The sequence below is a fragment of the Quercus robur genome, chromosome 1 (genome assembly GCF_932294415.1).
Source record: "Quercus robur chromosome 1, dhQueRobu3.1, whole genome shotgun sequence".
In the NCBI taxonomy this organism is placed as follows: domain Eukaryota; kingdom Viridiplantae; phylum Streptophyta; class Magnoliopsida; order Fagales; family Fagaceae; genus Quercus; species Quercus robur.
Window position 1 is genome coordinate 17678197 of NC_065534.1, and position 23349 is coordinate 17701545.

Here is a 23349-nt window from a genome sequence, read left to right on the forward strand (position 1 = left end):
TTAGATAGCAATGCTTGATTAAATTCCCAAAACTTTCTAAATCCCAATCCACCCTCTTTGAGAGGCCAACACAACGAATCCCAAGCAATAGGAGAGGAATAAGTCCCCTTATCAGATTTTAGATTCCACCAAAAACGCCTCACAATAGCATCCAATTGATCGCAAAGCCCCTTGGGGAATTGGAGGACAAACATGGAGTAGGAGGGGATGGCAAATGCCACAGATTTGATAAGAGTAGCACGACCCGCCCAAGACAGATTCTTGCTTTTCCAACTACTGAGCTTGTTCTCGACTCGCTCCTTAATGTCATTAAGATCCATTTTCTTGTGGGGGGTGAGAAATAATGGGATACCCAAATATTTTGCTGAAGTAGGGAGTTTGCTTAGGCCCCAATGAGCTCTAATTTGATTGAGGAAATGAGGACTAACCCCTTTGGAAGGGAAAACCCCGGACTTTTCCACACTGATTTTTTGACCCGACCATTGGCAATATTTCTCCAAGCACTCCTTTAGAAGATAACTCAGCTCTAGACGCTTTGCAGAAGAGAATTATGTCATCTGCATAACAAAGTTTAGATATGGGAGGGGTTGTTCTTTCGAGCTTTACTCCTGACAATTTGTGCTGAATTATTTCTCTATTGATTAAGCGCATCAGCACTTCACTGCCCAGAATAAAAAGGTAAGGGGATAAAGGATCCCCTTGTCTCAAACCTCGTTCCGGATGGAAAGCAGGGCAAATTCCTCCATTTAAGAGCAAAGAGTAATGAACCGTAGATAGACATTGGTGGATTAGATTTATAAACTACTCATTGAAGCCAAAAGCCTTCAGGACCCTAAGGATAAATCTCCATTTCATCCTATCATAAGCTTTTTGAAAATCTATTTTCACTCCTAGGAATCCTTTCTTCCTTTTCATGTGTCTGAAGCTGTGAACTATCTCTTGAGCCAGAACAATATTTTCCGATATGCATCTACTTGGGACAAAAGCAAACTTGAGCTGAATCCACCATTTTCTCCAGCAGAGGTCTCAGTCTGTCAACTAGAATTTTAGAAATTGCTTTGTATACCACGTTGCACAAACTAATAGGACGGAATTGATTAAAATTACATGCTCCAATTTTCTTTGGAATTAACACAATGAAGGTGCTGTTGAATTCTTGAAAAAGTTTCCCATACTTGAAGAAATCATGAACAGCCAAAGTAACTTGATCTCCAACAGTTTCCCAATAGTGCTTATAAAAGAGGGCTGGAAGTCCATCTGGACCAGGAGATTTAAGAGATTTAATCCCAAATATCGCCTTCTTAACTTCTTCTCTAGAAGGGATTCTACACAACTCAACATTCTCTTTAACTGAGACACAAGCCTCGATAAGATTTTCCAAGTTTTCTGGGATTTGGGGACTACTTGACTGATATAAGGATTGAAAGTTGGTGATAAAATACTCTTGGATAGCCTCTCTGCCCGAAATCCAGGAATCGTCCTCCTGCTTAATATTAGAAATAAAGTTTCTTCTCCTTCTTACCAAAGTGGTAAGATGAAAAAATCTTGAATTCCTATCCCCATCTTTAAGCCAAATCTCCCTAGATTTTTGCTGCCATTTGAGACTCTCTTTGGCCAACCAATCATCTAACTTAAGGCTAAGGGCAGCCTCTAATTCCAGATTCTCTTTGGTAGGTTCTGCACCTTGGACTTCTTCAATCTTTTTCTCCAACACTTTGATTCTTTCTCTAACATTACCAAAATGCTCCTTGTTCCATTTTTTTAACTCATTCTTAGTGTTCGATTGCTTCCTTGCCAGCTTAAAACCTTGCGAACCCCCCACTTGTAATTGCCAAGCTTTGTCCACAACTTCTCTACTTGATTCATCTTTTGTCCACATAGCTTCAAATCTAAATGGCCGAGTTATCTTTTCATCTTCAAAATTTGTATCCAAAAGGATGGGAGAATGGTCTGAATTAGTTGCACAAAGGTGAGTTACCCCAGCTTTTGGGAATAGCAGCTGCCACTCCTGATTGCACAGGCATTGATCCAATCTTTCTTTTATATTAGCTAGACCCTCTCTTTTGTTAGTCCAGGTGAAGGGTGGGCCTTTAAAACCTAAGTCAATTGCTGCAGAATTTGTGATGAAGGTTCTAATGTTGTTGACTGAGCTTTCAGAAGCTAGTTTTCCTCCACTTTTTTCTCCAGCATTTTTAATGCTATTAAAATCTCCAACCATTGCCCAAGGACCAGAGAAGGAGCTAACCATGGATTCCATCAATTCCCAGAACTGTTTTCTTTTAGCTCTGGAAGGTGGCCCATAGACAAAAAAGAAGAGCCAAGGGGACCTTGGAGGGTCAGAGTAGATTAGCGCTTCTATAACATATCTACTAGAATAAACTACCTCTAACTCCATGCCCTGTCTCCACAAAATGGCCAAACCGCCAGAGCGGCCATTGGCATCCACACAAAAGGAATCTACAAAATTTAGCTTCACTCTAATTTTCTCTACTCTAATAGCCTTTATTTTTGTTTCAGATAAAAAGATTAAATCTGGATTGGAGTTATGAATAAGGCTTCCTAGTGATCTAACTGTCGGGGCTCTGCCAGCACCCCGACAGTTCCAAGCTAGAGTCCTTATGGCGAATTGGGGGGCATGATAAGGCCCGCCTCCTCGGCCATGCTATCAGGAGATGAAGAAAGAGACTTCACACATGTATTGGGGATAGGCTCAGAATTAGTTTCTGGAGAACATGTGACAGGTTGTTTTAGAGCGCAAGCAATGTGACTTGTCTTTGTTCTAACTAGGATTTTCATGGATTTTTTCCTGGTTCGGCTGGGTATGGTTATGGATTTTTTTGTTGGGAATTCATGTGGTTGTGTGATGTTCAGTGTTGAGGGGGATGTGTCATGTGAAATAAAGGCCCCGCTGGTATTAATATAAGGTGGGTTAATTTTGATTCTTTTAAAGTCTTGGGATGGGTTTGTTGGTGACTGAGTTGGGCTAGACTTTCTTTTGGGCCTGGGAGAATGTGTTTTTGGTAGGGTATTGTTTATACAATCTTGAGCGGGCCAGTTCATTTAGGCTTGGGAATTTAATAAATGTGGTTGGGCCTCAGTCCTATTGCCTAAGAAGCTGGGTTGTGCCAGAGCTAATGCAGGTAACAGATTAGTTTGAGTGTGACTGGAGTTTGGTTGAGAGGGAGAAAAGTTAGGACTTACCAACGATTCCGTCAATGCCCCGATCACATCATTCGTTCCGTGCTTGTCTGTTTCCTGTACAACTTCTGTCGATTCACCTTGAATGATTAACCCAGACCCAGACCCAGCAGCACACGACTCTATGTCACCCACCTGTTCCTCTATTGGGAATTTCGCCCTTTCCGACATGGTTTGCCAATCTTCCAAGGCTCTCTGCCACCTGGTTGGAGAAGGGCTATATTTTGGGCGATCTGAGTGCAAGAGCTCCTTTATATTCAGCCCCAGTTGGAATTCACTGTTATCCGCTCTTAGCCACTTCCCAAATATTCCAGTTGTCTCTCTTTCCTTCCTTAACAATTGCGTCCCATTGCCTAGGCAATCCCTAAGCTCATGCCCCAACATGCCACACTTGAAGCAAAAATTCCCCAATTTTTCATATTTAAAGGGGATCCAAAGATTTGGAAGACCATTCCTTTCTAGTGGAAACCCAAGAATAAGAGAACTACTTATATCAAACTCCACTCTTACTTTAGTACTTCTACGCCAAATCCCTTGTCCTGGGCTCACGACGTCAGTATCTAGAGTTCTGCCTACTAAGCTCCCAATTTTCAAAAGATTTTCCTTACTTACCCGGTTTAACGGAAAACCATGTACCTGGATCCAAAATTCTGTTGTTGAGAAATCTACCTCCGAGATGCTTAGATCCGAGTTGAAACGTTTGAGTATCAAATGTTCCCCTTTCACAGTCCAAGGCCTTCTGTCCCATGCTCTTCTCAATTCTACTTTGTGCGCAAAGGAGAAAATGAACAGATTTTTGTCCACCACTGAGACCTCAATATCATTTATAGTATTCCAAGCTTTGGTCAGAATCTCTTTGACTAAAGGCTTTGGAAATACTTTCTTGGATAGAATCTTCCCTATTAACAACCAGTTTGACTTTTCTTGCGCTGAGGGGTCCACATCTAGGTTCAGTTTGTTTTTTAACCACCCCAATTTTGCTGTTTGTGAGGTGATATCTTCTATGCTTTCTCCATCCATAGGACGGAGTCAAAAAGGCAAAAGGTTTAGATGAGCGAGAGGTATGGATGTAATAAATGTATAAAAAGGATTAGGTGAAGAAAGATGGGTGTGTTTATGAAGGTAGAGAAAGGTGTTCTGAGAGTAAAGATAGAGAAGTTATGGGTTTGAAGATTGATAGATTGAAATCAGAGGGTAAGAGAAGAAAGAAAACTTCACTGAGGAAGAGAAAAGCTTCACAAGGAAGACTAGAAAGGCACCCAACGGACCCACTATGGGGAAGTAACCCTTAAATTTAGGCCAATTGATTGAATTATAGCTAACTCAATGATAATGATCTTAGCTATTTATCTAGTCTAATAATATAATGCTCTTACTATTCACATATTGTTGAAAAAATGCTGCTATAAACGCAACATATTTTACAACAAAAATTATACATGTTGAGTTGGGAGTTTATTACTGTTGGGGGTGTTTTTCCTTCATTGCCCACATGATGTTAGGGGAGTCAAGACCAAGACTCGACTTTAGGATTGGAACATGGCCCAAAGACTATTGCTAAAGTGTGAAATACCCATTTTGCTCAAGGTCTAGGTTGCATCCAACAAATATTATAATTAGGCCCCAAAATACCTATGGCAAAGATAAGCTAGCACAAAGGATGGCCTACCACAATGAGTGCTTAAATAATATTCTAGTGGTAAGCAAGAGAAACGTCCAACGGTAGATGTTTGGAAAATCAATAAATGTATTTGCATAGCAAAAATTATGCATTTCCTCCATAGTTGGTTAATATAAAAGTGGACTTATTATAATAAGTACACAAGAGGAAAAACGGTCCAGCAGTGAATATGACAGACCTTTAATGGTAGATGTCTGACAGGTTAATAAGTGTATTTACATGGTAAAAATTATATGTTTTCCTTATTATTATTAATTCAGCGTAAGGAAAAACTTTCATAGTATCCAAAACATTATGGCTTTCATCATAATAACAATAAACAAGGATTAAAGGTATTATAATTACAAGTAAAAAAGGAAAAAATAGGTTGGAATGAAGGGAGAGAGAGATTCCAGCTCAGTGTAGCAAATATTGAACTAAGATTCTTGGGGAATATATATGTGTGGCATGATTGAGCTAGTATAGGCTGTTTTGAATGAGTAGTGTAGGGACATGTTTTGTAGCCCAAGCCCAAAATGTATGGGATATTGGTCCAGTGAGCCTAGTACAATAAATTTGTAGAGAGTGGATCAAAAAACTAGGTCCTAATGAATTGGACAATGGTTAGTATGGATTTAGAGGATAATCAAGGAAAAACAAGAAGCACTGATTTGAATGAATTCACTGTCCAAGGAGGTAAGTCTCCATATAAATTAATTAAACCGATTACAAGTATATCTTTGATGGCTACAATGTTCTCTCTCTCTTTTTCGATCCCTTCCTCAAGGAAGGTCTCTTACATTATATAACTCCCTTTGGACCATCTTGATCCTACACTTGTTGATCATTTGAGCTCTTACTTGAGTACCTGTCCCATCAGACACCCTCTTTGGCTTTCTGTGAATTGTGGTAGCCAAGGCAGCACTATTCAGGGGTCTTCTCCACATAAATACGTTCAGAAAAGTAACTGCATTGCATTCAATGTGGTGGTAGCAGCTTTTTCTTAGATATTTTTGGGTTTCCCTCATTCTCGTATGTTTATGATGCAAGTCCCTATCACTGGAGCTTCTTGGAAGGTCACCCCAATTGTTGGAATACATATTTGAGCTGTATTTATCATACTCGAGGAGATATTCCTCCTCGGACCACCTTCCCATTTGTATCTTGCTCATTAAGTCCTGAGTCTAAATCATTCATTACCATTCGTTCGTCCTCGGACTACTCATGCTCTCAGCCAAGGCCCAAGGTCCAATATATGATTTGGATCCTTAACCCTACAATTAACAATAAGGAAAATTTATTTTCTTTCTTTTTGAAGATGTGGCAACTAATGACTTTTTAGGATTTTTTTTTAAGTTATTACATAAGGTGAAAGAATAGATATTCATTAATTTTAATAAGGAATAATTATTCCTCATTTTGAAAAATAACTATTCATAAAAAATAACTATTCATTGTAATAAAAACATAACCAAACAACCGAATAGTTATATCATAAAAATATCTATTACATTACAATGTCTATTACAGTCTACCAAATGTGCCCTTACAAAAGAAGAGTCTTACTGTTCACGTAAAGGGCATGCAGTGAAGCTAGTATATTTAATTATTTTGCTATTTATATAATAAATATAGAGCAAAACTTAGGTACAATATTTATGTGCTATTTTTTAGATTTCCCTTTTAAGATTCTGTCATGTTGATTTTTTCTTATGAGATGAAAATATATTTTAGTTAAATAGTTATATGGCTAAATCTTAAGAGTAGGATATAAGAAACAGCACCTAAGAGACTGTATTTAATTTTTGTGCATAAATATATATACACTCTAGTGGGCTAAGAAACAGGACATGATCGTGTCGTGATACTATAGGTGGAAATTATTAGTTGGCTACCAATTATCTCTTACCCAAAAGAGGGGATGATTACAACGACCTCTAAACTGTACAATCCTGACCGTCCAACTGAAAAGGCAAAGATTTTTGACGGCTGTGATCGTAGCGCTTGGATTACGATCAACTTGCTAATTGAGTAAGCGCCACGGTTTCAGCAATGCATGTCTTAAATCAAAGCATGGCCCCACTCATATTTATTCCCACAACTGAGTCAGAGCTTCACAGGACTCTTACAGCATACACACTTCCCTTGACGGAGCGTGCAATAGCAACTTCTTTTTTTTTATATATAATTTTTTTAATATTTGTTTTCCCATAATAACCAATTTTTTTTCTTCTTCTTATTTATGACTTAATTAGGGTTGTTCAAAAAGGGAGAAATAACAAGTAACCGACCAAAATCGACTATCAACAATGGTCACCAAAGGCGTCAACCATGGTTGTCGGAAAAAAAGAAAAAGACAACATTAATAATGACATGGCTTAATTGTCTCAATAAGTACCTAGTTCTCATATTGAATGATGCGACTTGATTAGTACTTTTTAGACCTCAACCAAGTTAGTTTAGCTATAATCCCCTTCTTAAAATCAGTAGAAATGCACCATGTACCTATAGACAATATATAAAATAGGGATTATCATTTACAATATAATAAAAATATTGTCCTAAAATATTATGCAAGTGTCTATCTTCTGTGAAATAAGTATCATCAGTGGCAGAGTCAGGATTTCAGTTTAGGGAGGGCAAGATTAAAAAATAATAAAAAAGAGCCTAAAATTATTAATCAATATTAATAATAAAATTATAAACAACAATGATTGTCATACAAAATCTATTAAAATTTAAATAATTGTAAAATAAATAAACAATTGTAAAACATTATTGACGATCAATCATCAAAGTAAGAGATTAATCTATATATATCAAGTTTAAACATTTAATTTGATTCCTCAAAATAAATTGATATAATAAATTTCAACTTTTCTTTCTTTATTCTTCTAATTATTTAAAATTTGGATTTATGATAAAAATCAAAATTTGAAACTAAGAAAATGCAAGAAATGGAGATATAAATAGTGGATGCTTTATATAGCTTTAGTGCTATACAAGATATTATTATTATTATTTTGTATAAAGTTTGAGTTCTACGTGATTAAACTGAAATGAAAGGAAAGAAATTTGGATAAGTAAAAAGAAAAAGGATTGAAATTGGTCAAAAGTCTAAATAGGTTTGGTGGTAGTGGCATTTATTTTGTGTTAAGCTCATTGTTTAAGGTGGGAGGAGTTGTTTGAGTAATACTACAAAATCTCACAATATTTTTATAATAAATTAAAATATCAATATATCATTGGTCAAGATAAAAATAAAATATATATATATTCTGAGATACATCTCAACTAAAAATAAGAGTATTGTAAAAATATTATGAAAATTTATTACATTTTTAAACTTTCTCAAATAAAAATTTGTATTTTATTTATTTCCTTATGTCATGTTAGGGGTATGGTTTGTTTTATAGAAAAATATGAAGGACTTTTTGGGGAGGAGACAGGGGGGTAGGTGCCCCCCTCTGGCTCCATCCCTGAGTATCATTACACAAGTGGCTACTCCTTTATTAAAAACTTGAATAAATTACAAAAAGTTCTACAAATGTTGAAAAATTAGAAGATAAGAACGAGTTAGAAGTCTGCCAAAAATAGAATACTTGTAGTTTTCTAAGTTCGTTTAAAAACACTGTTATCATTTCCCTTTATGGCTTTATGTATAATTATAACTCAAGTATCCAACAAAAAAAAAAAAAAAAATTATAACTCAAGTAATAAATGTAAATAGTGAATGACTCTAAATATAAGACGAATAATACTATAGACACAAATTATTTTACAACATTTTTACAAACGGTTGTCGTTACTAGCTTTTTATTGATATTCATATAGACCCATCATTAAATCACTTTTTCATTTATCAATAACTACTTACCACATCAAAATTTGTAAAAAATTTTGTAAAAAAGTTTATATCTCTAGCATTATTCATATATGAGTGAGTCCCGACATACCCCAACAGAAAAGTCATTAATGATATTATTATTATTATTTGAAATGGTTAAAAATATATTACTAGCTACTCAAATTAGATCCCTCCTAATCCATGCATTAATGAGTTTGGTGGTGTCATTAATGTTATTTTGTTTTTTTTCTTTAGAATAAATGTGATTTTGTTTTTGTAGCAAGGACAACTACGCTTTTATCTACAGAAGGATAAGATACATTACTATAATATGATGATGATAATTACTTTAGATAAAGATTGAAGGCTTACTTCATATCTAAAAACAACCAAAATTAAATACCCAACCTCACAAAATCGGACTCACCAACAAACCAATACAGGAGGCTGGATTCTCAACATCTCAACATGCAAAAATAGTGTATAATCTACTTATCAAAAAAAAAAAAAAAAAAAAAAAGAGTGTATAAAATCTACTCGTTGCTTCTGACGCGTAATAGTTTTGGGTCTTTTGGCTAGCATTTTGTATTTTTTAAAAATAGTTATTTATCTCTTTTACTTTAAAAAAAAAAAAAAACTAATTAAGAGTTATGAGAGGATTGATTAAAATAACATAAATTATATAGAGTCACAAAAGGTTTAGAATTGTTTCGGTATTGATTATTGTGGGGCCCAATAATTAGTGGCCCTGACCCATTTTTACATTGGGGCCCGAGGCCCGAGCTGAGGAGGGGTATAGCCGAGGACGTGTAATAAAAGTCCAAGTAGTCCTGAGACGTAACCGAGGATAATTATGTCCTCGGCATATCCGAGGTCCCCCTGAAAGAAAGGGGCAAGAACGGTATAGGAACAGTTTTGGAAAAGACTTAAAATATCTGCGTTGATAGAGAAAGGACCGCTGGACAGTATGGCGACCAAGGACAAAGGGAAAACTGCCATTACTGCCATTGAATACTCTGCACCTGACAGAACCATGCTCTTCAGTTTTTACAACCACCTCCAACCACTTTGGGTATGGGCTGATGGGACAAGTATCAGTCTTGGAAAGTCGAACCTACACGTGGACGCTGGATGAGGGATACAGGCTAGTATAAAAGGAAAAGTAAGCAATCTAGGGAAAGGGGCTGGGAAAAAAGGCCAAGAACCAGGGCCTCTAGACCGCCTCAAGGAGAAAGACTCCTTGAAGCGAACATGGCTTACTTTTGTATGAACACCACGATTAACCACTGTCCGGTGACCAAGGCCTAGCCTTTTCAAACCTACGCTCTACAAATGATATTGTTAGGGCCCTCTTTACGTACGAGCCCAATATCATATTGGGACTTGGGGTCGTCACGAATTGAGTCCCTACAATTGGCGCCGTCTGTGGGGAGGGCTTGTATCTTGGCACAAACGGTGGGTTGAGACAGTCCCCCCATCATTTCCAACAGCTGGTTGTAGTGTTCTAGCATAAAGTTCCACTAGGGGCTACGTTTCTTCAATAGGGGCTACGTTCCAAAGCGTTAGTGGTGCGGGTGGTTCTGGGGGCTGGGCCGAGGAGCTAATCCCCCTAAACCAATGTCCCACGCCATAACCGAGGGGTTAATTTCCCCAACTACTTAAAAAAGCAAGTTTTGGAAGAACCAAGGTATTGCATGGTCTTCGGACTCAAATCTATGGGGAAACCAACTACTTAAAAAAGCAAGTTTTTGACATAACTAAGGTATTGCATGGTCCTCGGACTCAAACCTATGGGGAAACCAACTACTTAAAAAAGCAAGTTTTGGACAGAACCAAGGTATTGCATGGTCCTCGGACTCAAATCTATGGAAAAATTAGCTACTTAAGGAGAATTCTAAGTCGCTCAGTCCTCGGACCAAGTACCAGAAAAGACTAAGGCTACGGAGGTCATTAGGAAGATGGCAAAACGCCTTATTACTCAGCGACACGCAGGGGCTGTTCATGTGGGGTTACATATCCTCGGATGATTACTTCCTACACAGCACCGAGCATTCAGCCATCATCTTGTGCAGTATGGGGTATACAACCCTTTTTCAGGTCAGTCTTATTGTGCAAGATAGCTTCAATAAGTTCATAACAACATTTTTTTTTTCTTAATAAGAGTTTCGGCCCTAAGTATTGTTTTCTCGGGTCGGCATTATTATGCCAGACAGCTCTAATAAGCTCATAATAACATCTTTTTCTTTTTTCTTAGTAAGGGTTTTTGCCCTAGGTATCATTTGTTCAGATCGGCATTATTATGCTGGATAGTTTCAATAAGCGCAGAGTAAAGTCTCTTTATTAACAGGGATTTCGGCTCTAAGCATCGTTCAGAGTATAAAAATGAAAAGAAATCATACAGTAGTATGTCCATTCACGACATAACCATTGCAGGGAAGAAAGAATACATAGAATAAAACAATGACAACTTTTATTAATATAAAGAAGTAGTACAGTGTACAATGAAGGGCTTAAACAAGCCTATATAGGAAACAAATTACCAGAACTAGAATAAAAAAAAAAAAAAAAAAAAAACAAACAAACAAACAACAAAAATAAGAAGTCTCGCTAAATTCTGCACTAGTAGCTACCATATTAAGAGGAGGACCTCTTTTGATGGATGAAGAGAAGAAGAGGAAGAAGGAAAAGCACCAGGATGGATCTGGTGATGGGGAAGAAGAAGAAGGGGGGTAAAAGGAGGCACCAATGAAGGAAGAGAGGAATAAGCAGGGATACTTAGTCCCTACATCAGCCCTGACTCCTAACACACTGGTGCCATATTAGCTATGCTCATAGGAGAGCGGATGGTACTGATGATAAGCAACCCCAGCTCAATTGCACCAAAAGCTTGATGCGATTAGCTCCTGCTTCGGATTTTGGCTGAAGGAGGATGAGAAATATCTTGAGTCTCTACCAACCCTGTCCTGACCGAGCCATCTTAAGCTTCGGAGGGACACGGTGTTTTTGGTAAGGATGTGGTCTCTTCACCCCCGTTTTTACCTCAGACATATCACGCTATAAGATTTGACTGGGTTGATAAGGAAAACTTTGAGCGCAGCTTGAGGTTTAAGGCTTTAGAAACGTTAAAGGGTCTTTATGCAAAGGAAGTACCCTCTCATCTGGCTTCTTATATGAAAGGTAAGTTCAGTGGCATTTAATCCATACAGATTTCCAAGAAAAGCTGTAAACGATATAGTGTCTGTTCAACTCCCCAATGTCATCTGTAACTGTTAGATTTGATTGGCCTCGTAAAAGAAATTTATTAAAGACGCGCCCCGTGCACTGAAACGGCAGGGGCGCATCGTGTGTAAATCTAGAAGAAAGTCTCGTAACCCGGCGCATTTCCTAAGCAGATGAAGAGACACCAACATTAATGAAGGGTAGAGCTAAGCGAACTGCAATAAAGGCTTGGCATCACCAAAACCCTCCTCTCCGACCAAGAGGTCGGACAGCAGGATTTTGAGGGGCTATATTGGGGCCCAATAATTAGTGGCCCTGGCTCATTTTTACATTGGGGCCCAAGACCCGAGCCGAGGAGGGGTATAGCCGAGGACGTGTAATAAAAGTCCAAGTAGTCCTGAGACATAACTGAGGATAATTATGTCCTCGGCATATCCGAGGTCCCCCTGAAAGAAAGGGAAAAGAACGGTATAGGAACAGTTTTGGAAAATACCTAAAATATCTGCGTTGATAGAGAAAGGACCGCTGGACAGTATGACAACCAACGACAAAGGGAAAGCTGCCATTACTGCCATTGAATACTCTGCACCTGACAGAACCATACTCTTCAGCTTTTACAACCACCCCCAACCACTTTGGGTATGGGCTGATGGGACAAGTATCAGTCTTGGAAAGTCGAATCTACACGTGGACGCTGGATGAGGGATACAGGCTAGTATAAAAGGAAAAGTAAGCAATCCAGGGAAAGAGGCTGGGAAAAAAGGCCAAGAACCAGGGCCTCTCAGACCGTCTCAAGGAGAAAGACTCCTCGAAGCGAACATGGCTTACTTTTGTATGAACACCACGACTAACCACTGCCCGGTGACCAAGACCTAGCCTTTTCAAACCCACGCTCTACAAATGATATTGTTAGGGCCCTCTTTACGTACGAGCCCAATATCATCTTGGGGTCGTCACAAATTGAGTCCTTACAATTATTAAGAATACTTTTATTGACTCTAAAAAAAAAAAAAAAAAAATGCTTTTGTTAACGGCTATCATCACTTTCGTTTTAAATAAAAAATTTATTGAGTCTCATTGCATTAAAAAGTAATAAAAACGAATAAACAACTCACACATTATTAAACCAAAAAAACGAAAAAAGAAACTAATGGATTACAACAAAAGAAACCCATCTTTAACTACTACTTTCTTTAAAGAAAAGAAAAATAACAAGCTCCCATAAAAATTAAAAAGAAAAGAAAAAACAGAAGCTCGTTGGGTTTCCACACTTTTACCTGCCCTAGGAAGAGGAAAAAAAAAAAAAAAAAAGAAAAAAAGAAAAAGAAAAAGAAAAAGAAAAAGGAACTGAGGTCATTTTAAAATTTTAAAGATAGGAAAAGCAAAAGAGAGCATAAATATTAAAATAATACCACTGGGCGCGTGAACATCTTCCCCAACACCTAAAAAAAAATGAAAAATAAAATTCTATACTCATTAATGTATTAATTTATTTATATACTAGCACTAATTTAAACTTTTGAGCATACATTTTAGACGACAATTATAAAATAACTTTTATATATAAATTTATTTAACATACATAGTATTACAAATGTTCCTTTGAGATACTACAGATGGCAATAGGTTCAATAAATTTATTCATAAAAGAAAAAAAAAGGTTCAATATATTTAAAGGACACATATTAAATTTTAATATCTCAATTTCATCAATTATATTATTTTTTGAAATTGTTAGAAATTATTACATTCCAATTTAGCCTTTGTTGCTAGATCGGACAGTACACCCTTACATGGGAGGTACTAATTGGATTTAAAGTACTACACTCACAATAGTTTCACAACAAAGTATAAATAGTAAATTATTACTGATTATAATTTGAATTTGTTATGAAAATTTAGTAAAAATGTTGTGAACATAACATTTTTCATATATAGTATTAATAAATGAGATTTTCAAAGTGCAATACATAAGTAAGAGTTATTTATTTTATTATTATTTTAAAGCAAAGCATTAGAAAAAATTAAGGGTCTTAATTTTGATTGGATAGAGATTGTAGCACAAATTAAGGGTCTTTAACCCAAAAAAAAAAAAACAAGGAACTGTAAAACGGCGTCGTTAAATTCGTCGCCGCCTGTGACAACCCTATTGCTAAGTAATGCGTGTGCGTATATGTAATAAAGAGAGAGAAAGAAAAAAGAAAACACATTGAAATTGTAAATCTCATCATCTCTCCTGTTTCCTATTACCAAACCCACCACCACCTCTCTCTCTCTCTCTCTCTCTCTCATTCTCTTTCACTTTCTCTCTCTAACCCAAACCCTAACAAAGACTTTTGGTCTTCTTCTTCTTCTTCTTCACAATCCGATGCTCTGATCCCCTCAAATCTCACACCGTGGATCCGATTCGCTAGGTCAGTTTTCCATTCAATTAATTTATTGAATTTTTTTATTTATTTTTATATATAGCTTTTTGGTTTTGGATTCTGAAAATCGTATTATTCTCTGGAAAATTTTGGGGATCTTGTTTTATTTCTCTTTACTTTTATCTTTTCTTGCTGAAAATATTTTTGTTTTTTTACTATTTTTATTTACCCTTTAGTTTGGATGCCGAGAAAATCGAAGACCAAAAAAGAAAGGGTCAAAGGATTTGGAATATTAATTTGTCTAATTAAGTCGAGCATTGAATGTCAGGTTCAAACAGTTTGCTATTTGTTTAGGGGTTCAGGTAAAAGAAATCATATAAATCCTTGGATTTCTTTGATTTTCCCACATTTTCCTGGCAGCCAAACGGTGGGTTTGTGTGGGAAAAATGGTGGAAGAGGTTTCTGGAGTTACATCCCGTGCTAGATTGAATTGGGGTTTGTTTGAAAACTTATTGTTGACTTTTTTTTGATGTCTCTAGGTTTGTGGACTTGTTGGGTTAGGTGTAATAAATGGTATAAAATATATATGATGTAGCTGTAAACATGTTGCTAAGAGTTTTTTTTTAGCTTGTTTGTGTTCTACATTTTGGGTATGGCTTTGATTTTGCATGTAAAAAGTAATTCTGTTGTTTATGTTTTCGGATGATTTTTATTTAGAAACGATGTGGAGGTCAAACTAGATTTAGTTTTCTTGCTATTGCAGAGTACGAGACAAATTTTGGCCGCGTTGGGTGTCTGAAGTGTTATGAAATTGAAATTTTGCCAATGATGTTTATGAAACTTTTAGAAAGTTAGGAATTAGGAACCATTTGTTGCAGCTTTAGATATTTCAAGGAGTAAAATCTATAAAATCTTCAAGAAAAAGAAAAGAAAATGATATACGTGTAATCTACTAATCCGAATTGGGATTTTTTGTTACCTGAAGGAGCTTTAAGAGGCCGTGGTTTTAGTAAGAAAGATGTTAGCTTGCAGTTTTGCAATTCTACTTGTTGAACTGGACCAGACAAAACGGGGAAAAAGTGTCATGAACAATTTGTGCATGTGCTCAAGTATCTTTGAATGAGGAATTGGTTAAAATTTGATTTTGTTTGTTATTGATGTTGTTGGCTAGTTATAAACTTTTTTTACACGATTGATTTGATGTGGATTGTTTCACTTGGGAATGCACTGTTATTCTTCTCTTTCCTCTTCATCTCTTTATTGTAAAGGTTAATTGTTTTCTTGTTTGTCTTCAAGTTGATGATTGTGTACCTGTAAAAATTTACAGATTAATGCCTTTTGGAATTACAAGAGCATATTAAATGGATGATGATTGTACAGATGGATAAAATGTCTGCCCCTCCATCAAGGGAGCGTGCCCAACGTCTTTATGAGAAGGTATCTACTTTTCCTGTTGTTTTGGGACTTGACTTATTATCTGTCTTAACTTCAACTAATTTATGCTCTTAAAATTTTTAATAGAATTTTCACTTCCAGGTCTCTGTGTGTGTGTGTGTGTGTGTGTGTGTGTGATTTATGTCTTCTTTAAAATCACACTTGTCCTTTATACAGAATATTGAATTGGAGAATAAGCGTCGGAGGTCTGCCCAGGCACGAATCCCATCAGATCCCAATGCATGGCAACAGATTCGTGAGAATTATGAGTCAATAATTCTCGAGGATCATGGTTTCTCTGAGCAGCACAACATTGAATATGCTCTATGGCAGCTACATTACAAGCGAATTGAGGAACTGAGAGGACACTTTAGTTCTGCTCTAGCTTCTGCAGGCTCAAACACATCTCAGGGTGTGAAAGGCCCTGCACGGCCAGACCGAATTACAAAAATAAGATTGCAGTTTAAAACCTTTCTTTCAGAAGCAACTGGGTTTTACCATGAACTCATTTTGAAAATCAGAGACAAGTATGGGCTTCCTCTGGGTTATTTCTCTGAGGAGTCAGAGAATCGAATTGTTATGGAGAAAGATGGGAAGAAATCTGCTGAAATGAAGAAAGGTCTGATATCTTGTCATCGTTGTCTGATATACTTGGGTGACCTTGCACGTTACAAAGGATTATATGGGGAGGGTGACTCCAAAAGTAGGGAGTTTGCAGCAGCTTCAAGTTATTACTTGCAAGCTGCATCTCTTTGGCCATCAAGTGGAAATCCCCATCATCAGGTTTTGCCCTTTACTACCATTTTATCATTGATCCAATCTATTCTTTTATATACAGCGGATTTGTTTTTCTGTTTTGTGTTTTGAATGTTGATCTTTTGGTGTGACAAATTCTCTGGTTGTTATCTCAGCTTGCTATATTGGCTTCCTATTCGGGGGATGAGCTGGCGGCTGTTTATCGATATTTCCGGAGTTTGGCAGTGGATAGTCCATTTTCAACTGCAAGGGATAACTTGATTGTTGCATTTGAGAAGGTGTGATGCTTGTATTTATTGGTCTAGAATATATATATTATTTCCCTGAGAATGTGGCCTTTTTTTCTCAAAATGTTTCATGGTATATATAAGGGTTTATCATATTTTTCTTAATGAAAGCTTTCTTTCTAACTGCAACTCATTATGTTGCGGTTCAAGATCATCCATGTATTTTTTGTTTAGATGACTCATTAAATCATCTAAAACATGTGACTAAAAGTACAAGGGTATGCTCATTTGAGTCGCCGCATAGTAATTTAGAAGAACTTTCTTCCAAAATGATTTTGGAGGAAAATTCTGTCCTTTTTTAGTCTTATATGTGTAGAATTGTCTATTGTGTCAATATGCATTTTTACTCATTCTTTAGTTTTTTAGATGAGGTACTGTTTTGTTATGTGAAATGCTTCCCTGGTTATAAATCCTAAAAGTTGACCGATTAGTATAGAGATAGGAAGTAAGGAAAGTAAGGCTATTTTCATTTTCTGTTTAGAAGTTATTGAAATGTAGACAACGTAAAACCAGTTAGATAATTAATAACATGATTGTTGGTTTGGAATCCAATTCACTGTCTTCATTTGAAAGAAATAGACATAGTAAAACATTTTATTTTGGGATAATATTATTACATAAGATATAACTCAAATAAACTAAACTAGGCCTTAGTACCACGTAATTGGGGTTGATTATATGGATCCTTTTCCCTCACATAAGATCCATGTTCTTAGGATCTGCCGCTAATGTATGACACATGCAGGGTTATCATGACTTGAAAACTGAACACATATGTATTTTGGCATGGAAACCACATGAAATGATCTTTCAACTGCAATGATACTAATTTCTCAATAAAATAGTCAATTTTTTTTTAATAATCAAAATAAATCTGGAGAATGTGCTTCTTTGAAGTACTAAATAGTTGTTGACTCTTACATGATCAAAGTTTATTCACAGTTTGACATCTTTTGGATCTCCACACATGGAATGAATAGATTAGAAGAATAGTAATGACTGCTTAGAGATTTGCCTTTATTGGGTTTGGTCATGCCAATTGGTGGTTAAACAAATTGTTTGATGAAATTGTTGAAGTTTAGAGTAGTGAACTCTCAAGCAAACCTGTATGTTTGGTTATGTTGTTGCAAACTAAAGGCTACTTTCTGTGTGATGCCTGTGTCTTGACCATAGGGTCATCATCTCTGATCCCATAAGAAAGTTTGTTTTAATGTTTGACTATGCTTTTTATTATTATTATTATTCTTGCCAGAATCGTCAGACTTACTCTCAACTACCTGAGGATGTTAAAGCTTCTGTCGTTAAGGGGTCACCTGTGCGGGTGACTGGCAAAGGAAGAGGGAAAGGGGATGCAAAACTTGCATCAAAAGATATCAACTCAGAAAGTAGCCAGGTTAAGGAGAGAGCATCTGCTGTGCCTGAGACGTATAAATCCTTTTGCATCCGATTTGTTCGTCTAAATGGCATTCTTTTCACACGTACAAGGTATCAAGTGGAATCTTTACTAATTGGATTTTATAATTGACCACGCTTTTTGGACTGACTGTTTCTCATCTTCTATGGATAATGACATTAATTCTGACTTTGTAATTTACTATTTTTAGCCTGGAGACATTTGCGGAAGTTCTTTCTTTGGTTAGCAGTGGTTTATGTGAGCTTCTGTCTTCTGGGCCCGAAGAAGATCTGAATTTTGGTGTGGATGCTCGTGAGAATGGACTTCTCATTGTTAGACTTATTGCCATCCTTGTATTTACAGTTCACAATGTAAGAAAAGAGGCTGAAGGTCAGACTTACGCGGAAATTGTACAGCGTGCTGTTCTACTCCAAAATGCATTTACTGCAGTTTTTGAGCTGATGGGACGCATATTGGAGAGATGTGTGCAGCTACGTGAACCTTCTTCAAGTTGCCTCTTACCTGGCATTCTGGTGTTTGTAGAATGGTTGGCGTGTTGCCCGGATATTGCAGCAGGCAGTGATGCAGATGAAAAACAGGCAACGATTAGATCAAAATTTTGGAACCATTGCATTTCTTTCTTAAACAAGCTCTTGTCCAATGGGCCAATGTCCATAGATGATGATGAAGATGAGAGTTGCTTTAATAACATGAGCAGGTATGAAGAAGATGAAACAGAAAACAGGCTTGCTTTGTGGGAGGACCTTGAGTTAAGAGGTTTCTTGCCACTAATTCCAGCTCAAACCATTTTGGATTTTTCAAGGAAGCATTCCTTTGGAGGAGATGGTAACAAGGAAAAAATGGCTCGTATTAAAAGGATTCTAGCTGCAGGGAAGGCTCTAGCAAATGTGGTTAAGGTTGATCAAGAAACAATACATTTTGATTCGAAAGTGAAGAAATTTGTTATTGGTGTTGAGCCTCAAGTCTTGGATGATTTTATGCTTCCAACCACTTATTCAGGCATCCCTAATACAAACAGTATCATGATTGAAAAACAAACGGAGACATCAAAGAATTTGGGTGTCCTGCAGCCAAATCCTGAGCTACTTATGGAAGAGGAAGAGGAGGATGAAGTTATTGTTTTTAAACCAACAGTGGCTGAGAGGCGGACTGATGTGGTTGGTTTAAAATGGGATCAGTATGGGGGCCTGGAGCCTGGTCAAAATGCTTCTGTGGGTGATCTAAATTTTCTTGGTAATTCTGTTTCAGCTCCTCTAGGTAATCTTCAGCAGCAGATTGCTCTTGATGTGGGTTCACAAGTGCCTACATCCTTTGGTAATATGGTCCCCCAGCATTTTCAATCAGCTCAGTCTCATGCTTTGAAGTGGCCACTGGAAGGCGAAGCTCTTCTTGCTAATGGTTTCAAAGGTCTAAGCTTTGTGGAGAATGGCCATATAATGAAATCCGAGCAACAAGATTTTGGCATGTCCACTCCTGCTGCGTTTTCGGCTTCCATCCAGCAAGCTATCGGTCCTAATACTTCTGGTATGTCTTACAGTCTTGCAAAAGTCCCAGAAACTGTGATACCATCTAAGATTGATGCTTTTGCATCTTCTGGAGCCATGTCTGACAATTTGTCTGTAAAGACATCATCAGCATTGCCAGTAGGTTTGAGAAAAAGTCCAGTTAGTCGGCCTGTTAGACACATTGGGCCTCCACCTGGTTTCAGCCCTGTTCCTTCTAAACAAGTGAATGAACCCATTTCTGGTTCAGATTTGGTGAATGAGAGTCCATTGATGGATGATTATAGCTGGTTGGATGGATATCAGTTGCCAGCATCAGCTAAAGGCTCTATGTCAAATAGTTCGGTCAATTACCCATCTTATTCAAACCCCCAGCCCATCAGTATCAGCAATGGCATGAATGGGACTGTCAGTTTTCCATTTCCTGGAAAACAAGTTCCAGCCATGCCATTCTCAGTAGAAAATCAAAAAGGCTGGCAAGAATACCAGATGCTTGAGCAGCTAAATCTACACCATGAACAGCAGTTGCAGTTGCAGCAGCAGCAGCATCAACTTGTTAATGGAAATCAGCACTTTACTCCACTGCCTGAACAATATAAAGGACAGTCTGTTTGGACAGGTCGTTACTTCGTGTGATGTCGGTACGAGAGTATAGGTGGTAAGATCAATTTATTTATTCTTTGAAGTCATGGTTGGTAAATATTTGTTATTCTTATTATTATTAGGAGAAACTGGTTCTGATCTGACATTCTGACATTCCTCAGGTCCTCAAGAATGATTCTGGTGAATGTACTGCATCCTTTTGCTACCAAATTTGAACTCCAACTTTGCAGCCTTGTCAATGTTGAATTTTTGTTGGAGCTTGGGTGGCATTGGCTTTGTTGCAGGCACTTGCCATTACACAAGTGAGTATTTATATATTTAAGTATTTTTCACATATGCCATTGTGTTTGGTTTTCTCATTCCTTCTCTTCAATATGTCTGGGTATTTGTGGTGCATGTTTCCTACTAGTTGTGGTTTTCCATTATTTGGATTGAATCCCCAATATCAATGAGTACGAACCCCTTTCTGGTTCAGAATATATATATACAAGGACAAAGGTTTCCTCCAACTTTGGGGAATATCCTCCAACCCATATCATTGCAGTTTATAAGACCTTTAATGTGTATTGATTCACTTAAACAAAGTCACATGACATTAGTACACATAATCTTTTGAGTTGCCATGTAGTGGGTTGGAGGAACTTTTTGGAGGAAAACTGCATCCAATACGTACGCTCACACATATTATTTGAACAGATGCTTTATTATATTTTCTTACTTGGAAATTAGACATTGCAATGGTTTTGGTTAGAGTTGGGTCATTTTGTCTGATTCTAAATTATCTGTTCTGAGTCTAATGTGGTTGTGGAAATATGTAACTGATTTAGAATACTTAAAAAAAGTTTGAACTAATAAATTTTATTTTGTTCAGTAGTATATCTGAGCCTAAATTGAACCAAAACTTCCTTGTTGGGTTGGATTCGGGTTTCCACAAATTGGTTGTGTAATGGTTCACCCCAACTTGAATGCTTTCTTTTCTTAGGTGGTACTACTGGGTGGGTCAAAATTTGCTTGCCCATGAGCGAGCAGTTTTGTTGAGATCAGTGTGTTACATTTTGATGTATTGGTGGACTTGTAAGGCATAGTTACATAGGCTATCTTTTAGCTCTTTCCAATTGACTTGCTAAATGTATAAAAGATGTATTAATTTGCAAAGAAACTGGCTAGGGATAGAATGAAAGATTGTTTTGGTCTCTCTCTCTCTCTCTCTCTCTCTCTCTGGTTTAGAACCATATCCATCTGATAACTTTCATGGATGGCTCTCTCGCTCTCTCTCTGCTTCAGCCACATTTGTGACTGTATATTGCAGTAACCTGTGATGTGTTTCTACCCCACAATCAAAATCAACAGTAAGGAAATTTTTAGAGTAGTGTCAATTGAATTTATTTATGGGGATGTGGAGCTTGACCACTTCCATCTTATCCATATACATCATGCACACAAAGACAGACTAATAAACGGTTCCATGCAATGTACATGCATAGTTTATTGTTTGTTTGGGGCCAGAATCAGAATTCGTGGCTTTCTTTTTCTAATTTTCTTTGTTTGGGAGTGAAGTGTGGTGTTAATTGTATATTGATTGCCTTAATTTTTAACAGATTTCGTCAAGCTCTCCAGCCCGGAGGAAGAGAAATATGGAAACATCTAATATGATGCGAAGTTCATATGAAGTAAATGCCTTGTCTGGTTACTTGGGATGAATAGAACGTGTTAATAAGATCTTCTGTTGGCGTTGGGACTTATGTCTCAGTCGTCTAACTGGTGGAATAAAGATGTGCTCCTCATTATACTTAACTGTTATGACAGTCTAGCTGTCAAAAATCACTGTAACGGTCTTTCAGCTAGCTGCTGATAATAAATAATGCTACTCCGATTTCTTCACTTGTGAAGCTTTGGAGAGCTCCAGTGGTTGCTGGTTATGATCTTTGTTTTGGTATCAGCAAGTTGGATAGTGCGATCTGGTAATGACGACAAGAAGAGTCATTTGGGTGAGTGCCGGTGTGATGTCTATGGTCGTTGTTTAAAGATCTTTTATGTTATATTTATCTTCTACTGGGTTTGAGTATATGATAGGGTCATAATTCAATAACACTTTGGTGTTGAAGTCGGGATTGTCTCGAACTTTTTTTTATTATGAAAATAATCTGTGGAATATACCTCCCATGTTAAAGTGATTATATCTCATGGTATATTGGCTTTTCGTTGCTTTGATTTCTTACTATTACTTTTACTTTCTTTTTTTCCCCAGCCATTTTTGTTGGGGAGTTGGACTTGTGGCTTTTATTCTAAGCGTGAGTTTGGCATTCTCAATTTTTGGTAGCTTATTTGCTAAAAAATGAGACAAAAAGAAGTAAGTTGGTATATATATATATGTATATATATATATATATATATATTTTTTTTTTTTTAACTAAAAAAATATTTATTTGTTTGTTTGGGGGGAAAAAGAAGTGAGACAAAAAGTACTGAAAGCGAGCAAAAAAGACAAGTCATCAAACGGACGCCAAAACTTGTTGGGCCTGGTGCAGTGGTGCTACACACAAACGTATGCGGTCCTTAAACAAGAGTAATTATGCAACATTTTGGGTGCAAACGTTGCTTAATTATGAATTTAACTAATTAAATCAACAGTAAGACCTACTGTTTATGTGAGAGGAGGGAGAGGGAGTATTGCTTCAGAGTCTGAGTGATTTTGCCTTTACACAAATGATTTGGCACCTTTGGTGACACACAGATGTACTTGCTTCTAAATAAGAGTAATTATTCAATATTCTAGTAGTAAGAGCAAGTGTTGTTTCATTTTACAAAATAGTTACTTTGACTAATTAAATTTATGGTGAGACTTACTATTTATGTGAGAGGAAGTATTGCTTCAAAGTATTAAATAATTTGTTTCTCAAAAAAAAAAAAAAGTATTAAATAATTTGCCTTGTAGTTTGAGAGAGAGAGAGAGAGAGAGAGAGAGAGAGAGAGAGAGAGAGAGAATTGTTTTGATGGCATTTAATAGCCAAATTAGCGATGGAGATAAATGGAATGACCATTTTGAAAATATTATTAAACTTA

General features: G+C 36.9%; 1 protein-coding gene across 2 annotated transcripts; it reads left to right on the plus strand.

The window, feature by feature from the left end:
- Nucleotides 1–14131: 14131 nt before the first annotated feature.
- LOC126723829 (nonsense-mediated mRNA decay factor SMG7) lies at nt 14132–22486 on the plus strand. 2 transcript variants are annotated; one of them, XR_007654491.1, is made up of 8 exons: nt 14132–14338; nt 15618–15727; nt 15902–16507; nt 16636–16758; nt 18020–18252; nt 18372–20341; nt 20448–20588; nt 21885–22486. XR_007654491.1 is itself a non-coding variant. In XM_050427748.1 (6 exons), exons 2-6 carry the CDS (start codon nt 15656–15658, stop codon nt 20317–20319), a joined length of 2982 nt encoding a protein of 993 aa, XP_050283705.1. In that variant the 5' UTR covers nt 14132–14338; nt 15618–15655; the 3' UTR covers nt 20320–20342. The 2 variants fall into 2 exon arrangements, 1 of the variants encoding a protein (XP_050283705.1); XM_050427748.1 differs by lacking the exons at nt 20448–20588; nt 21885–22486 and having other exon boundaries at nt 18372–20342.
- Nucleotides 22487–23349: the final 863 nt, after the last annotated feature.

What these genes read in the sequence shown, in the direction of transcription:
- LOC126723829 (XM_050427748.1), top strand. Translation starts at nt 15,656, where the DNA reads ATGATGATTGTACAGATGGATAAAATGTCTGCCCCTCCATCAAGGGAG. An exon ending in GTGGAAATCCCCATCATCAG is followed by an intron (nt 16,508 to 16,635) that starts GTTTTGCCCTTT and finishes TTGTTATCTCAG; the next exon opens with CTTGCTATATTGGCTTCCTA. An exon ending in TGATTGTTGCATTTGAGAAG is followed by an intron (nt 16,759 to 18,019) that starts GTGTGATGCTTG and finishes TATTCTTGCCAG; the next exon opens with AATCGTCAGACTTACTCTCA.